Genomic DNA, 17,455 nt, shown 5'->3' on the forward strand with positions numbered 1-17,455 from the left:
TAAAATTAACCTTAAATAAGTTTGGACAGCAATAAAATGGCAGAACTTTAAAAGATATGCTAAACAACTATTTCAATCATGCAACAACAGAACTAGCACAAATAGTTTTTTTAACCCCTTGATGCCAAAATTTGTCAAACATGACTCATCTGGTCTCTTGTTGTTGTTGTTTTTTTCAATATTTGTGTGACCAAAATACATATTCTACATATAACAGTTTTTTCCCCTCAAAAATAGATTTCCAAACATTCTAATTTTATATATTTTATATAGTTTCTATAAAAATTCAGTTTTTGTTATTGCCCGAGAAAGAGTGATTCCCTGTAATCTGAGTTGCATTACCAGTTACACATTATTTTAAACAGAAACTATTTTATGGTATACTTAACATTTTAGATGTAACTGTTATTTCTCTATTAGCATATTGCTGTTTTACAAAAGATTTACAATTTGATTACAGTTACAGTATGTGAAAATGTATCTAGCCTACTGTTACATATAATCAAATTATCCTACTTTTTACAGTAGCTAAACCCAACCCACCCAACAAATGTTAAGTTCAGTATTAACTCTCTTTTAGCTCTGTGTTTGCTCTCTACCAACTCTTATGGCTCTTTAGCTGCTAAACACTCCACTGTGTTCACCAGCTAGCCATCAACTATGTATCTCTGTCATTTGGTGCTGAGCAGGTAACATACAGTGGGTTTTTAGTTTTTTCATTGAAAAGAGCTGCCTGCTGTGACTGGTGTTGTCAATATGAGAGAAAATAAAGAGAAAATAAAAAGAGAGAGTAAAGTTGATCTCTGTAGGTTCATATGAGCAATCCATCTCACATTATCTTTTGAAACATTGTTATTATATAGATATTAATTATAGCCACAAAATAAATGTTTCGATTTATGGTAATGATAATGGTAACACCAATTATTTTTGACCTTCTTACTGTATGAAGAAGTGTAGGTTATAAGGGTTAATATGTCTGCATATATGTTTGTATACCTTTTACTCAGTAGTATTAGCCAAACATGACCTTCATTGTACAGTATGTTAGAGAAATGAGAGCAGTTAAAGTCTATGAAATACTGGCATGACTTGACGTGTGTGTTGTGGTAGCTCACTGGGATTATTTGTGGCGCTTGTTAAATGAGGTTGCGTGATGCACTGGGCTTCCAAGAGTGTGAATATTCTGTGTTTGTCGGTGTGCCCCACTTTTAGTTCCTGTAAAGCTCATACTTAACGCGTGAAGGCGGCAGAAGTTCAGGCCCTCCTGTCACAGTAAGAAAGCGATCCTCAAGCTGGAGCCTCTCACATATCAAAGTGAGCCCATTTAACCCTCTTACTCCTTCTGTACTCAGCAAAAGCTCAGCTGTAGGACCTATGCTGTGAGCATTTTACACTGTATGTGCAACCATTTCTAAGGAACACAGAAAGTCTTTCGCCTATTAGAGTCTAATAGATTCTCAATGCATCACAAGTAGAAAAAAGACTATGAATTTTTATTAATCATTGACTGATCAATGATTGATCATTGAATGATCGGGGAAAACGATATCCAAGTTGAATTTTAGCTAGATAAAGGTCAGCACAATAGTATCAGCAAACTCTTGTTTGTTTATTTTCCCTCAATAAATGATACTCATTCAGTTTTTATTACATATTTTCCCTTGATTATCCCCCCTGCAGTGGGTCTATGCCTGCCCCCCAGTAGGAGAACCACTGCAGACAGAAAAAGGAGAAGCCATAAATTAGGTCAAGCGCTAATTTAATTTAAATTAGTTATCTGTAGAAAATGTGCATGAAATTCTGTGGCTTTTGTTGCTTTCAAATGTATAACAAAGTCAGACGTTTGCCTCAGAGGTAAGCTCAAAATATGATAAAATATAGTCTTTGCAGGTTTATAGTAATACATTCTTTATTTCAGATTTCATAAAGTCACAAGACACTCAACATTCATAAATATCATAATTCAATTCAATTTCAATTCAATCAGTTCATAAATATCCAATCTGATGTTATATAACCAACATACAGTATAATAAAGGAGTATCAGACAAAAAAGTACACATAAATGAAAAAATATCTTTTAACAAGCCCTGACAGCCCTCCACAAACAGAAAAGAACTGATGCAGATTTGATAGAAAATATCATTATTAAATAAGAGTTACAGGAATATATTAGCCACAGTTAACACAAATGTATTAAAACCTGACTGTAGCATTCTCAACACAGATTTGATAAGTTTTAGCTTTAGCAGTTCATTCCAGTCTCTTCAGTATTTCGCATGAGGACTGAATCCCCATCCAAAAACCTGGTAGAATATTTTTCTCAATAGAAGTCTTAATTTTATGCAACAGCTGCACCTCCCGCTCTGCCCCCTCACCAGTAACAACATAAAAGCTTATGATCCCTGCAGGCTGGTCGATGTAAACTCCAATTGTGGAGCATTGCGGGACGTCATTTATGTCTTTGTTCATACCATTGAACCAGATCTGGTAACGCGTTCCTGACCAACATAGACCCCAGGACTCCTCATTTTCTCCAAGACCACTTGGCCCAGAATGTGCCCTCCGTCCTGCTCCTTCATAGGCGGCTCCAATTACCGCCCACCCAGAGTACACCACCTCCCAGTAGGCCCTCATGTTCCAGATAGCCTCTTTGCACACCACCTTTGAAGCAATGTGAATTGTGAAAAACCATTTGTTTCTTTAACAGATAGCCTGTAACTGTATTTGTGTTATTTTCCGACTTACCTGTGGAGAATATTCGTATCTCTCTGGTCTATCCAGGACAGGACAAACCTCCTCAGTTCTACGGCACACCTTAGAGCCACTGTCAGAAATCCACAACATCTTGTTGGCAGTCTTATCGTCCAAAGTCAAGTTAATCCAATCTACAGAAGAAAATCAATGTTTTTTTCAAAACTGTAAAATATTGCAACATTAGACTATTTGAAAAAATCTGCTCTTACGCTTCATGAGCTCAGCTCTGCTCGTTGGCTCTGGGATGTTCGGCACATAAATGGGAACTTTTTCTGCAAGGAGAGGAAATCAGCTTATGTACAAACTTATGCTGAGTGCATAAAGATTATGAATAGGCAAACGCATGTGAGTCCATTACCTCGTTTTGTCGTCTCATTCTTGTTGGATTTAACTTTCTTCCCTAAAAAGGTTAAGGCCGAAGGTTAAACTGTGAGGATGTGAAGAGTTAGTTTCCTGTTTCACACAATCACAACCCACTAACAAACCCTGACATGAAACGCTGTACTTGATGAGGAATTTTAGCATTATCATGGCATTAATAAGAAAAATAAAATAGAATATAATACATAGAATAAAAAAGTTGTTCATAAACTTTTGAGACCAATTGTGAGTGAGACTAAAAGTCCTCAAATGACACAATGATTAGTATCCCTGCTATGGCCGAAGGTATAATCATCCCTATGATTCTTATTTGATACTTTTGAGTTATTCATTCCAATATATTATACTGTACATCTTTTACGGAAAAAGTCAAACAAACATGTACTGTAATTAAGGTCTTAAATGATAGAAAACTCTTATGTGACATAATTTCTCACTCACTTTGGTACTACAGCAATCATTTGCTTATTCCACATAATGAGGGATTTTTGGAGTGCATGTAAACACACTCCAAAATGCAGTGTTTTAAAATACAGCTAGCACCATCCAAATAATAGCAGGCAGAGACAACAATGTTAAATAAGAAAAGTTCAGCATCAAACTGTAAAGTAAATTATAGACAGCTTAAACACTATGCTGACGCACATATCTGTCAGTAACAAAATAAATAAATTACCCTTTTCAGAGGAAACACGTTTGTTACATTAAAATTTATACTTTTTTAATGTAAATAGAATGTACAGAACTTGTTGTACCTGGTTTGTTGGTCTCTGAGAGGATTATTGTAGAATTGGGTCTAGCTGGCATCTTGAGGCTGTGTGTTAATTATCCACGAGCACAGGCTTTAAAATTCTTTGATTCATCCAAAGGAAAGGTGCGAAGTCTTTGGCTTCCACTTGGCTTTTATACCCTCAGTCAAAATGAGGCAAGGGGCCTTTAGGAATGTGTGAAAGACCTGTTGAGGTCAACAGGTGGAACAGTTTCTCAGCCGAGGTCAAGGGGGTGTATGCACTTGACTTTCACATATGGATATATGTGAGGCTGGCACAGGCATTTGACACCATTGAAACCTTAGGAGTCTGTTCAGAAAGGCAAGAAGGTGGTTGCAAACAGGACTGAAAGTAAGATTCAGAATCTGGTCTTGTCAGTGTTGTCAACACGAGTGGTACAGATGGAAGCAGAATCACACAGACAAAGACACCTTAGTCAAACTCAAAACACTAAGTTGCAGAAGATGATCTATGACCCATATAATCCATCTATTTTTAATTTCTGCACCCAGACTAAAAACCTGAGTTACAGAGTCTTGCGTCAAGAACATCAGTATTTGTTTAATAAGAAAATAAGTACGTGTTCAAGTTTAAAAAACAACACTAAAGTAATCATAAATCATGTGGCAACATTTTACTTGTGCCACAATTGCTCCACCTCCATAGATGCAAAGGATTCACATGTGTGCAAATATTGTGTGTTTGCCTTCATTTTTGTCAATTTCAATATTACATATACTATTTAGGTGGTATATGATGCCACAAGCCTAGCTCCAGGGAATGTAACTGTCAGCTTATAGACCACAGTAAGTCAAACAAACACCTGTTTCCTCTATTATCAATAAACTGATAAAGGAAATTCATTGTGCAGCATTTTTACTTTTTGCTGTCAATCTCTTATATTAATATTTAGAAACCAGGACAAAATGTGTGTTGCTCAGTGTTTTATTATTTATTTCAACTTTTGCATATTCAAATTCTGTATACATTCATACCAAAGTAGGTGACCCAATACATTCTTAGCAAATAATAACAATGGAGGAATAAAAATACATATAAATATATCAGTATAGACCTCGAGTGGTTCAGGGGTAGGTGAATCCCAACTGAACTGCTCTTTGTTCCCTTTAATGAAATGTACTAACATATGTACTATATATCTGCTTCACATATACTGTATATAAGGAATATCATGTGCACTTATGTTTTAAGTGGGATATAATGTGCATAGGATTAATGCATGCTTAAGTCGTTAGTAAATGTTCCAATGGAAGTCATATGTGACTGTGTTGGTGTCCAGTCATTTTTTGTTTAAGGCTGCCATAACGGTAGCTTCATTACAAAAAGATTAAATATTTTTATATGATAATATAATGTTGATTCAGTCCTTTATTCCTCATTCTTTATGATCAAACAGTGTGACTGTGGCCCTATCCAGAAACCTGGTATGATTTTCTCCTCAAAGGAGCCATTAATCTGCTGCAAAAGTTGAACCTCCTTCCCTCCAGTGCTCTCTTCTCCCTCCATCACCTCCTCCACAGCATAGAAATTAAGGATACCAGCAGGCTGGTCAAGGTATATACCAATTCTGGAGCACTTAGGAATCCCTGTGATCTCTATACTCTGGCTTTTGTGCCAGGCATTATAGCTGGAACCACTCCACCCAAGACCCCAGGACTCCTCGTTCTCTCCCAGGCCACAGGACCCGTCGCTGTTCCTCCTTCCTGCTCGTTCGTAGGCGACCCCCACCACGACCCATCCTGAAAACTCTACCTCCCAGTAGCCTCGGAAGCCCAGGATGCCTTCTTTGCAAAGAACCTTTTGGAGCGTGGATGAGATTGACATCATAATTTAGAGGTAATCTTACATAACCTGTGATTTATTGTGGCTGCCTGCCACTGTGGAGAATTTAAAGCAGCTTTGCTTTCTCCGCTGTGCAATGCCAAACCAGTTGGCTCAGGATCTAAATAAACACAGGGGGACAGCCCTCTGGTTCGTAATACTGCTGCCTGTGTTTTACAATCACATCAAACTCCAGTGTCTGTGGCATGGTGATGACAAGTTCATGGCACTTGAGAAAATATATTTGAAGCACTGTAATTTCATCCAAATTCAAAATAATCAAATGACATCTTTATACTGTACCTGTGGAGCATACTCATATCTCTCTGGTCTATCCAAGACGGGACAAGTGGCATCATCGGTCATACGGGCCACCTTCGCACCACCCTCTGTGATCCACAGCATCTTATTGGCTGTCTTGTCATCCAGGGAGAGGTTAAACCAGTCTGAATAAACAGAAGGAGATAATAATCCAATGAAAAAAAAAATTGGCACAATTTTTTAAGGATAAAAAAAAAGTTAAATAGTAAGAATCTTACGTTTGATGAGATCAGCTCTGCATTTTGGCTCAGGGATATTTGGTTCGTAGGCCGGGATATTCTCTGAATAAATGAGAGATAAAACAACATCAGTCAAATATCAGACAAGGATAGGAGCTATAGATGGATGTTTGATCTGCATTTCAGACATTTCAAAGAGACCATAATAAGGTGACTGCCTTACCTGTGTTTCCATTTTTGGCTTTTTTTGCTGCAAAAGAATAAACAAAAATATGTTTTTCACCTGAGCAACCTATATTAAGGCTGACATACAGTACTTGGCTGTTATATATACTATAGGCAGCGGTATGTGTCAGGTGCGTCTCAACAGATGATGAAGTGACTGCAAAAACAGAGTATACTTAGAAAACCATCTGCCTCTGTCAGATCATCACATCAGCAACAGCATGCTTTCAGGAGCCAGGGGTTGATTCATGCCAGGCGGTTGGAATGATCAAGACACCTCACATACTGCAGGATACTTTGGTCACTCTAGAGCGCAGCGTGAACCTCGGAGCAGTTTATCAGATAAGAAGAGGGGACATGATCTGTGTCCCCAGATCAGATGACTTGAGGGTGTAGAGCCAGCTTTTGTTTATTGAGGTAAAGTAAAGTCATCCAAAAAGTGATAGATTGCATTTTAAATCTTAACTCAAGTCAAAAGTGTCTGTATTGCAATGGAGCTTTTGTTATGATTATTGACTTGTACTTCCCTAAACTTAATTACATAGGGGACTTTAATAAAAGGAGCTTATAGTAACACAGAAAGAAAATAATTAGATTCAAATTAAGCTTAATTACAGGTGGCAGTATTGTAACTTTCCTTTAAGTAATATTTGATACATTATAGTTACACAACATGCTTATCCGTAATGCCAATTTTGTAACTAATACTTCGGTATCATGTGTAAACATTCAGCCTCCAGTATCTTTTTTGTTAAGGATGGAGCTCAAGAAGAGGAGACACTTAATCCCCTCAGGATTAAGATGTCAACGTGTTTTATTTATATCAACAAGCAACATCGCCTCTAAAATAAACTATCAATCATTCACACATTGACATCATTTTACTGTAGAATATTAATGTTAGTTTATCTTGTCGAGAAAGAGAAAAAAAGTAAAAGCAGTAATGCATTTTAAGAAAATGAATTACAGAGTTCAAGGTAAGGCTGCACTCTGCCAGTGCATGTAAATCTCCTTGTCATCATTATCAAAATTTTTCAAACTTAACGGTTATTTTTGCGCCACGCAGTATTCGTGTCACGTCTAAATGAGCTGATATTTATCTCTGTGTTGACTGGAGGCTGAGAGAGACCGTGTGAGAATGTTAAGCCACCTGTCTGAATATAGCACAAGGTGGTGAAAAACAACTGCTTTGTCTGTTCTCATTACGATCTGACACCATACAAAACATTTAAGCTGAGAGGCAGCCTCAACCCCACTTTGGCAATCTGTACTGGGCTTGTTAGTTAAGTTGTGATGGTATTTGAATTTATGTTTTTGATTATGGGTGATTTACTCCTCTCTGCATCTATTTTGATTGTGATATTGCCAAATTTAAGTGTGTAAGGAAGTACATTTTGTATTAATACTACAATCTATTTCATTATAGGCAAGAAGCTGGATTGCTAGCTAACATTATAGATTAGATCTATTCTAAAGACTCTGCAAATCATGCGTCCACATGAGTCTACTACTATTCTCCTTGTTGTCATGATAACACAGTCTATAGAGGCTGACGCCAGAGAGTTCAGGCTAGATTATACTGAATACCCCAACTACAGTCCCGCTCAGTGTCACCTATTGTTAGGACAAACATTATACTGTACATACAGCATGTTAAATACATGCAGCATGTTAAATCTTTTATAATGCAGATGATGTTGACACTGGCAGACACTTGCTCCCAGGCAATAAAACCATTATACGCCTCTCATAACGACAAGCATGAAATCAGCCAGTGAAATATTGTCCTTTTCACGCAGACATAAACTCTAGTGACCCACTCATTCAAGATGTGCCTCTGAGGATAAGAAAAAAAAAACTCACCGCTGCACAGGCTGAGGTTATTAAAGCAGTACATTTAAAGCATTGCTAATAATGATTTCGGCATTAAATGTATTAAATCACACTAATGCTGCAAGTCAAAGGTTTAATTTGACAGAAAAGTGGATGAATCTTTAATTTGTTCAAAAATGTAGGTGGATATGTTCAAACTATTTAGATATAGCATGAAAAATGTGTTTAAACCAGTGATTCTAAGTTGTGTGAAAGGCAGAAAATTAAGTTCACCTTTATCTGAATTCCGGGTGTCAGAAATGATTCTTGTGGTGGTGGGCATCTTGATACCAGCAGTAAGCCTGTCTCAGCCTGATGTCACTGGTCTTTCTGAGTGTGATGAGTCTCTGCTGGCTCTACTGTGTGACAGCTTAATGCCACTCTTATATACTTTTAATGCAGAACATGGGTGAAGGAATCCTAGCCGGTGACGTGGACATGAGCATGTGATAAAACTTGCCAATAGGGAGGGGTGAGACTTGTAATTGGAGCTGTGCATGTATGTTTTTTTCCTTAAAAAGGTTGGATAGATGCTTCGATGTCTGTAGTAAAACCCGCCCCCTTCTCTATACATCATTACCACTGATCTCTCCACATTGCACAGTGACAGCTATGATGCATCGATGGTGGACGGGTTGATTTGTGTATGCATACACACACGCACAAACGTTTCTGAGTATACAGCTGCACAGCAGTATGAGGTGCAACAGGTGCAAAGTTCACAATTTAAATGTGTAAAAAGTGAATATATATATATATATATATATTAATAAAGGTAACAAAAACATACCTATGAATATTATATTCCATTTCTGTGATAGATCCTTCTAAATGTTACACCCTAGACCTCTAAAAAAAATTTCAAAATATTATTTTTGTCATGTTTTCATTTATACAGCTGTATAAATATAAGTCCATAAAAACTTTTATTATAGGTTTAACTTGATTATATAGAAATATCAGGGAAGAAGATTTTTTGTAGGTAAATTACTTCAGTGATCACATTCAAATACACTATTTGTACATATATAGATACTAAGATACTATCACATTAATATGTATAATATAATATTAATATATTACCTAATTTGCACACTGTTAAAATTCAGACAGAAATTTAGTGGAATTAACTCATCTTTTCTTATTAACTTAACGTAAATATACATGTTTATTTAGTTTGAGTTAATTCTACCTAACATTTCTTGTTTTTATCTTCAGATCTTATAAATATGTTTTCCTCTAACCTGACTTGATGAGTTGAAGAAGAAGAAGATATACTTTAGGATATCTAGGGGGAAATTGTTTTTTTCACTCTTTCTTTTATACACACAGAAATGCACACTTAATGCACATGCAAAGGGGAGAGATGGTGGAGTGATGGGGCTGCTGCGTTACCAGCGCCCCATGAGCAGTTTCAGGGTTAGGTTGCACATTGCCTTGAAGCACCTCGGACAGGTGAATGGCCGAGGAGGTGAAACTGGGCACCCTGCTCTAGCTACCCAGTCAACACCTCCATATTTTGTGGTCTGTGGACTTGAACGAGTCCCTACACACTGAGCTACTAATATATCTAGATATGTCTAGATAGATATATCTAGATATGTCACATTTGTTTGTTTTCACAATAATGAAAACATTGAGAACCATGATGAAGGTTAGTAGTGAATTCAGTCCCTATCCACTTAAACAAAAAATTGTACAAATTGTTTTGAAGCAGTTTGAAGTATTGTCTTTGGGCCAATGCGGGAACAAAGTAGCTTCAACAGGAGCAGCTGCAGCTGCAGTTCTTTGTGTGAAAACAATAACGGATTCATCAAACTGATGAATAAAATTTGTTTGTAATGTTTGTGTCTGACTCAACTTGTCTTGTCTGGTTTAACTTAATATCTTAAGCTTATTGGACGTGCTTTTTCAAGTTCAGTTAACTCTCAATTAGTTTTACAACTCAAATAATACTTTAAACTAATTACTTAACTTAAGTTCAATTAACTCACATATTGTAAGGCAGCAAATAAACTTATATATTTAAGTTGAACCAACTGTCAATTATTTACAGTGCATCATCTATAGAACAACATTGAATTTGAATTTAGTGATGAAGAAGCACAGTACAAACAGGAGACTTTTATCATGAGAATATAAGCATTAATAAGTCAATTACATACATGATATTATGTAACAGCTGATAACCATACTTTGGAACGTAGGGTATACAAGCTCTAAATGCATGTATATAAATACACACGAACAACCTAAATACTTAGACGAGTCACTTGATTAAAAGTTCCTCAGTTCTTCATACCAGGCTTAGCTATGCTCTTGACCTGCATTATCACATCAACCATATACAATTGAATGCTTTAATGCTCACGGCCTGGATTAAAAGAAAAAGCATGTGGCTGATCGTAAACCCTTTCTTGTGATATGCTCTCCACCGCCGGCTGTGTGTCTGCAGTGTTTACTGTTCTGGCACCATGCCAAACCTCTAGTCAAGGCTGTCTCGTCCTTCTTGTGTTCCTGCCTGCCCAAGCAGATGACTGACTGGGGCGCTGATTGCAGTGCAACTGACATACTAAACACTACATACCAGGAACCGTAGTGTCAGAGCTGTCCCAGACTGCCCAATGGGATTTATTGTAAATAAAGGAGAGGAGAGTGTGGGGGATAGATGTGTACTTATCTGAGTTCCTCTAACTGTCCTCTCATAGGATGCCCAGAAACCAGAGGCACCATGTGCTTTCAAAACACTGCTGACAGACATGCGATCTGTGCCAAAAGACTGAGCTATGACCCTGTTCAGTGGCTGTTCTGGATGGACAAGGTCATGACTTCAGTTCCGTTTCAACCTTTCAGAGAGTCTATAGGTCTGAATATCTTGCAGTAAGGTGGAACTATACTTTTACAGAATGCAGTTAATGAGGAAAAACACAAAATGTGCAGATGTATAAACAGGTTAATAGCAGAATTCTAAGTCTTGAATGAGAGAAAAAATACATCTCTCACATTTTCATTCATTTATTATATCTCTACCTTGAAGTGTTCTTAAAACGTGCCCAGAATTACCAGAGATGAGCTCCACTGAACCAGGTTTCTCCCCATTTCTATAAGGTCTCAAAGTGCCATTAAGCTCTGTTTTTCCAGTGCTTACGTAACCCCTCTGTTCTGTACAGGATGACCGCATTCCTGTACAGGTATCGGTATCAAGAAGTGTGTTTAATTACAAAGAGATGACAGGATAATTGTGTAAGCAAACTCAAATAAATATGGGTCAGGGGGTCAGGTGTTGGCACAGACGTGAATATCCCGGTTTGGCAGGCTCTGTGGCATGCCCATTAGTGAGCACATTATCTCTGCATACCTTACCAAAATTTCTCTTAGGGAGCCCCAGGGGCCCCCAAAACCTTTAATGCCCCCTTTTCTGGGAGGTATATAAAGTCCCCGTTTGCATCATTGCAGTAGTACGCCGCTGACAGACGCAAACATTCAGGAAATCTTAACGTGGCGGGAAGAAGTGATAAAGATGCCAACCAGTGCTCCCAGTAAGAGAATCATGCCTGCAACCGGCAGACCTGGTGAGTGAACTCTTGGATAATGCATGATAATATAGAGTACTCTGGTTTCATTAGACTGGAGCACAAATTGGTTAGTGCCACTGTGTTCGTTCTTGAGCCAGAATGAATACCACTGGATGAAGATCTGTCTCTTTTGTTGAGTTTTTTAGAGATTAGAGTAGAGTTCTTAACTTTGACCGTTTGAACAGTTTCTGTATATTGTTAGTATGCAATTACATTATTATTATATTATAATTACAAGTCTCTAATAAGTAGAATTGCTGGCAGTCATGCTTGTTTTATATTAACAGACACAAAATCTAAAGAAGCAGCTTCTCAAATAGATACAATTTTAAAGTAAACCATGGAAAAATATTACTTTCAGTGTTTTAAAGAGCAAGCTGTGAACACACTCAGGCTTACCTCTTAAAAGGGTTAAATGCATTTTTAAGGCGGATCTGCTTTTTCTGTACTCTATCATCTAATTATGGTCTTACATAATGTGTCTTTTCTCATCAGAAAATATCCCAGACTACGAGCCCAACATCCCTGAGCCCACATGCAGAGCTGATCTTCTAAAACGTAAGAACAATCTTTTAAATTTGCAAAATCTCGCTCTCATAATATGTAGTTTCTTTTTCTGATTGTCATGGCTACAAATCTTCCACATCACTCAGACTGGATCAACCTTTCCCTGGATGACAAGACAGCCAATAAGATGCTGTGGATCACAGAGTTTGGATCCAAGGTGTCGCGTATGACTGATGATGTCACTTGTCCTGTTCTGGACCGGCCAGAGAGATATGAGCATGCCCCTCAGGTAGGTTTTAAATAACAAATTCAGACATAAAATACTTTTACTGTGCTCAACTAATTTCATCCTCTTTTTTCCTCTTTAAGGTCCTTTGCAAAGAAGGTATCCTGGGCTTCCGAGCTTACTGGGAAGTGAAATACTCAGGATGGGTGGTCGTTGGAGTAGCCTATGAAGGGGCGGGAAGGAGGGGAAGCGACGGACCCTGCGGGCTGGGAGAGAATGAAGAGTCCTGGGGTCTTGGGTGGGGTGGGTCCCACTACCAGTTGTGGTTCAACGGCATTAACACAGAAATCTGGGAAATTCCAAAATGCACCACCATCGGGGTATACCTTGACCATCCAGCTGGTATCATCAGTTTCTATGCAGTTGAAGAAGTGAAGGAAGGAGAGGCGAGTGAAGGAACAAAGGAGATCAGGCTGCTACAGCAGATTAAGAACTCCTTTAAGGGGAGGATGTTGGCAGGTTTCTGGGTTGGACAAAAGTCATCATGTTCCTTAGTTAAACAAGAGGAGTAAAGTAAAGAGTACGTCTCCTCCATTTCTATTTTCTTACATTTCCATTTAAATTTCATTTTCAATACATAATTTAAGCTAAAAATATATTAATCTGCAATGCATATTTTGGTATAATGCAAAAAGATAAAAGAAAACCAGGACTATTCAAAATCAAAATCTTTATAGAACTACGTATTTATCAAGAAGCTGCTATTTGTGTTTGTGTTTTCATTTTGTCAAAACTGAATGTCAAATACTGTTTAGAGGTGTCATATATATGTATATTGTAGCATTGTGGATTGTATATTCTGGTATATTCCATTATATTCTGCATTTTGTAAATCAATAATAGTATTTTGTGTGACTTTATTTGAATAAAATACATTTTAAAGTTTTACTCCCACACATTAAATATCACCAAGTTAAAAGTTGGGAACTATAGTTAATCCTTTAGCCACAGAAGAGGAAAATGCCAGCTGTCTTGTACTGTTTTATTTAACTCTCAAGTTAATGGTAAGGATATAAGATATAAAATAAATGTATAGTTGCTTACTTTTTGAGTCATAGCACTGTAATCTGTCACTACCTAATGTTTAAATTAAATGATTTATATAATTATAATTTCATGGGGTTGCAGCTCTATCAGGTGAGCTTCCAGGGCGCCCCATGAAATCAGTTTTAATTTAAACATTAATTAAGGTAGTGACAAATTATGTATGTACCAAGGCTGAGTCCTTGCTGCAGTGCCCTTTGCTGCGTGTCATCCCCTCTCTCTCCCTTTCTTGTTTTTCTTCAGCTGTCCTATCTAATAAAGTGACCTATCTAATAAAGTGACCTATCTAATAAAGCCCCTCCCCACAAAAAAATTATTTTATTTACACCTCACATTAAACTTGTGTAGTTCATTGAACTTCATTGCAATCAATTTCACTCTCAGTTAACTTTTGTATACAATACATATGGATACAAATCAGCAGCACATGCACAAAAAAATTAGGGTACTTGGTCATATAGAGATAGGTCTAAAATGATTATATTTGATGTGGCATAATAAGACAACTTCAAAGTCGTAATCTTCTCTTTTGTTGCGGTGATACCAGGCGGGAAAACAGTGCTGGAGCTACCGTGTTTTGACTGCTCTGATATTTGCAACCTTGCAGTTGTCATTTGGCAAATTACACACAGTGCTTTAGGATTGGTATGAAGTGGCAAAATCAAGACAAATTCATCTGTCAATTTTTCATTGTTAACCTTTCAACGTTTACTGTCCTCACTTGACAAGAGGCAAATTCAGTCACTGCAGCCCTGCACAGGCCAGGTGTATGTGAACCATGTGACATGTGAAATGTTGCCGTTTCAGTGCACTACATAGATCGCTGAGAGGCTAACATGAAATTTCCCAACTGACAGCCAAAGGGACATAATTGAACATTTACTAATTCCCAGTGTGAATTGAATAATTTTCATTGTGAATTTTAAAATGGTTGAAGGGGCCTAAAGTTGACTGTCACTGCTTTAGGCTGTCAGCAGTGCAGGGACAGTTGGCCACTCCAATTGCAACATCCCAAATATATTAAAACCCACCAGAGGAGAAAGTAAGTATATCTATATCTGCGCTTTCAGAAGCTAATGTGTTTATGAAAAGAGAGTTAAAAAAACAGAACAAGCTTCATATTGATTAACAGCCAGTCAACTTGTCACACTAAATATTCTTAAAAGAAGACATGATTTTTTTTTCTAAAAGATGCATTGCTTTGTGTTGTCCTCAGGCAATAAGTCATGATTTATAAATACAAGCTTACAGCATAGGAACATTAATCCATCAATGTCATGTGAAGCATTCAAACTCTACCATACCTTCAGCTGCTCTGGATCTTTCATTCTTCACCTTCCCCTGTTAACACTGAGCGAGGCAGCCAGAGGATTAGGCTGGTGACATGAAAGCAGATCCTGGGAAGCAATAAACAAGATCACTTGCGAGCACACAAATAGGGCCAATGAGGGTGCATGGATAAAGGAGAGTTGATGGAACATAAGACAGAAGATGCAGGACTAAACTCAATGCTAGGTTCAGTGGTTTTCTTCATAATATTAGAGATCAGTAAGTACAGTTTTCCACAGTCTGGGCATACAGATGAACTTTATAAGGGGCATAAGGGAAAAGGAGTGATTAATTATACATGCATATAATACACCTTAGGTATACATGTCAAGGCTTATGTATACATTACTCATATTAGCTTGTTAAGTTAGTGTGTTTTTTTTTTTAAATCACTGTGGTTATCAGGAGGCTTGTGAGCTGTGGATCCAAAATGTTTGTGCAACCACCATCACAGGAGTGTATAAGGCAGAGTGATAAAAAAAAGTTAAGTTCAAGCATTACTTTGAGCTAAAAAACTTTTGTATATTAACAACAAAACAGCAAAAAAACAACAACAACAAAACAACAACACTAAAAACCCCAACACAAATGTCAGACTTATTATTTTTCTTGCAATGCTTCCTACTGTCCCACCAACTAACTCCCAAAATGTATTTATTTACTGTTGTTGACAGGACTGCAGTTACAGGTTGAAAGCCTTCTCTGACAGTTTGGTTGAGAGGATCTAAAGTTGTGTTTGTCTCCCCCCACCGACTCTCGTCCGTATAACAAGTTGTGCCAAAAGCTCTGGATCCCCCTGTGGTTCCCTTAAGGAATTGCACTTTTTCTCTCAGAACCAAGAGCAATCCAGGACTTCCTCACTGTCATTTTAATAAAAAAGATTTAATAGTTTTTCTCTGTTACAAAACATAAACTTCTTATGTCGCTGTTGCAGTCCGGAGTTTAATCAAATGAGTGAAACAGCTCCCCTCTGGGTTGTAATGGCTGCTGAATATCAGTCGGTCTGTGTGCTCAAAGATGGCATTACACCTTTACCAAAGTCTAAAGGAAGCAAACACAAATTAAATGTAAGGGCAGCTGTGAGACAACTCTGGGGAAAAAAAGTGAATGCAATAAACAACAGAAAGTCAACAACAACATCATTTAAATAAAACAAAAGACAGTTTGCTACCAGGTAGTTTTCCAGTGTTTCTAATAAAAAAAGCAGCAAATTTTGAGAGTGGTTAGCTTGCAGCAATGGAAGGAATGGAAAGCTATGGAGGAGTTCTGTGAACAATTTAACAATGGCCATCAAAGCAACAAGTGCAGTGGGACATTATAGGAATGTGATATGGATACTTTATCTCCAAGGAGGAAGCGAGAGGGTGGAGGTTTGACATTATGTAAGGTGAGTTAGATACTCTCTGTCTGTGTCTTGCTTGTAGTCCCTGGTGGTTAAATGTCCCCTCATGGTGCATGTGGGTATTTTATCTTTAGTATAAGTGAAGTTATATAACAGGATGTGTTTCCTGGACATTGATTGTGTATTGTCACCGTACACAGTTAGTTTTTAATGAACTTTGGTTGGTCTATTGTTAAAAACTCAGGTTAAGGACTGCATGATGTGTTTTATTTTTTGTTTTTTTGTTGTTGTTGTTGCAGATATTGCGATTGTAATATGATGATTGTAATATGATTGATAATTAGTGTGGCAGTGAACATTTTTGCATTCAAACTTAAATCTTAACTGAAAAACTTATTGAAATTGTGAAATTTGTTGGTGTCTGTACTTGTAAGAACAAGATTTGTAGGCCAGGGTATCTCTACAGAGCTACAGTATGTCAGTATAATGCGGTTTTATCACACATTTTACCTTTTATTAAAATATTTGCAGTTTCTAAGATTTGGATATTGCACTTGGCCATACTGTGATTTTGATAATATTTAGATTAATTGCAGCCCTAGCTTTGACAGATCAAACCAATTTAAGAGACACAACCTCACATGCAATTGACAGAAAGGCAGGGCGGAGCAGAGACCTTTACAGGGGCAGGTGCTCCAAATTTAAAAGGGGCACACAATGGATTTTAAAACACCATACATCAACATATTTTACAATCAAACCTGTTAAACTATAGCAACCCATATTCAGTCACAATGGAACATGGACTCCTTGACAAACCACATTACTATATCATTGTCCCCTACCAGATGGTTTTTTGTCCTTTGTCAGTCACATGGCTGAGTATTGGTACAGCATCACCTTCAAATTGTTAGTGATGCAGCAAAAGTTGCCTGGGCCATCTCTTATCTCATCTCTGGATACATTTTAGTGATGGGAATTCCAGTTGAATAAATTCGGGGCAATTGAAATAAAATTAAAAT

General features: G+C 37.5%; 3 protein-coding genes across 3 annotated transcripts; 1 reads left to right on the top strand and 2 right to left on the bottom strand.

Annotated features, from left to right (window-relative positions):
- Nucleotides 1-2,256: 2,256 nt before the first annotated feature.
- LOC118333904 (tripartite motif-containing protein 16-like protein) lies at nt 2,257-3,948 on the bottom strand. Its single transcript, XM_035669727.1, has 4 exons — nt 3,897-3,948; nt 2,970-3,032; nt 2,752-2,891; nt 2,257-2,667 (listed from the first exon to the last, which is right to left on the bottom strand). Exons 1-4 carry the CDS (start codon nt 3,946-3,948, stop codon nt 2,257-2,259), a joined length of 666 nt encoding a protein of 221 aa, XP_035525620.1.
- Nucleotides 3,949-5,300: 1,352 nt separating this feature from the next.
- On the bottom strand, nt 5,301-8,633 carry LOC118333915 (stonustoxin subunit beta-like). Its single transcript, XM_035669738.1, has 5 exons — nt 8,585-8,633; nt 6,477-6,503; nt 6,293-6,355; nt 6,057-6,199; nt 5,301-5,729 (listed from the first exon to the last, which is right to left on the bottom strand). The coding sequence occupies exons 1-5, from the start codon at nt 8,631-8,633 to the stop codon at nt 5,301-5,303; spliced, it is 711 nt and encodes a 236-aa protein (XP_035525631.1).
- A 3,237-nt stretch (nt 8,634-11,870) lies between these two features.
- LOC118333926 (tripartite motif-containing protein 16-like protein) lies at nt 11,871-13,230 on the top strand. Its single transcript, XM_035669748.1, has 4 exons — nt 11,871-11,922; nt 12,421-12,483; nt 12,579-12,721; nt 12,802-13,230. The coding sequence occupies exons 1-4, from the start codon at nt 11,871-11,873 to the stop codon at nt 13,228-13,230; spliced, it is 687 nt and encodes a 228-aa protein (XP_035525641.1).
- The last annotated feature ends 4,225 nt before the right edge of the window (nt 13,231-17,455 follow it).

The sequence above is a fragment of the Morone saxatilis genome, unplaced genomic scaffold (genome assembly GCF_004916995.1).
Source record: "Morone saxatilis isolate NCDOM2014 unplaced genomic scaffold, NCSU_SB_2.0 Contig1, whole genome shotgun sequence".
NCBI classification, from domain to species: Eukaryota; Metazoa; Chordata; class Actinopteri; family Moronidae; genus Morone; species Morone saxatilis.

What these genes read in the sequence shown, in the direction of transcription:
- LOC118333904 (XM_035669727.1), bottom strand. Translation starts at nt 3,948, where the DNA reads ATGCCAGCTAGACCCAATTCTACAATAATCCTCTCAGAGACCAACAAA. An exon ending in CAGAGCTGAGCTCATGAAGC is followed by an intron (nt 2,892 to 2,969) that starts GTAAGAGCAGAT and finishes TTTCTTCTGTAG; the next exon opens with ATTGGATTAACTTGACTTTG. An exon ending in GATACGAATATTCTCCACAG is followed by an intron (nt 2,668 to 2,751) that starts GTAAGTCGGAAA and finishes ATTGCTTCAAAG; the next exon opens with GTGGTGTGCAAAGAGGCTAT.
- LOC118333915 (XM_035669738.1), bottom strand. Translation starts at nt 8,633, where the DNA reads ATGCCCACCACCACAAGAATCATTTCTGACACCCGGAATTCAGATAAA. An exon ending in CACCCGGAATTCAGATAAAG is followed by an intron (nt 6,504 to 8,584) that starts GTGAACTTAATT and finishes ATTCTTTTGCAG; the next exon opens with CAAAAAAAGCCAAAAATGGA. An exon ending in GATATGAGTATGCTCCACAG is followed by an intron (nt 5,730 to 6,056) that starts GTACAGTATAAA and finishes ACGCTCCAAAAG; the next exon opens with GTTCTTTGCAAAGAAGGCAT.
- LOC118333926 (XM_035669748.1), top strand. Translation starts at nt 11,871, where the DNA reads ATGCCAACCAGTGCTCCCAGTAAGAGAATCATGCCTGCAACCGGCAGA. An exon ending in GCCTGCAACCGGCAGACCTG is followed by an intron (nt 11,923 to 12,420) that starts GTGAGTGAACTC and finishes TTTTCTCATCAG; the next exon opens with AAAATATCCCAGACTACGAG. An exon ending in GATATGAGCATGCCCCTCAG is followed by an intron (nt 12,722 to 12,801) that starts GTAGGTTTTAAA and finishes TTCCTCTTTAAG; the next exon opens with GTCCTTTGCAAAGAAGGTAT.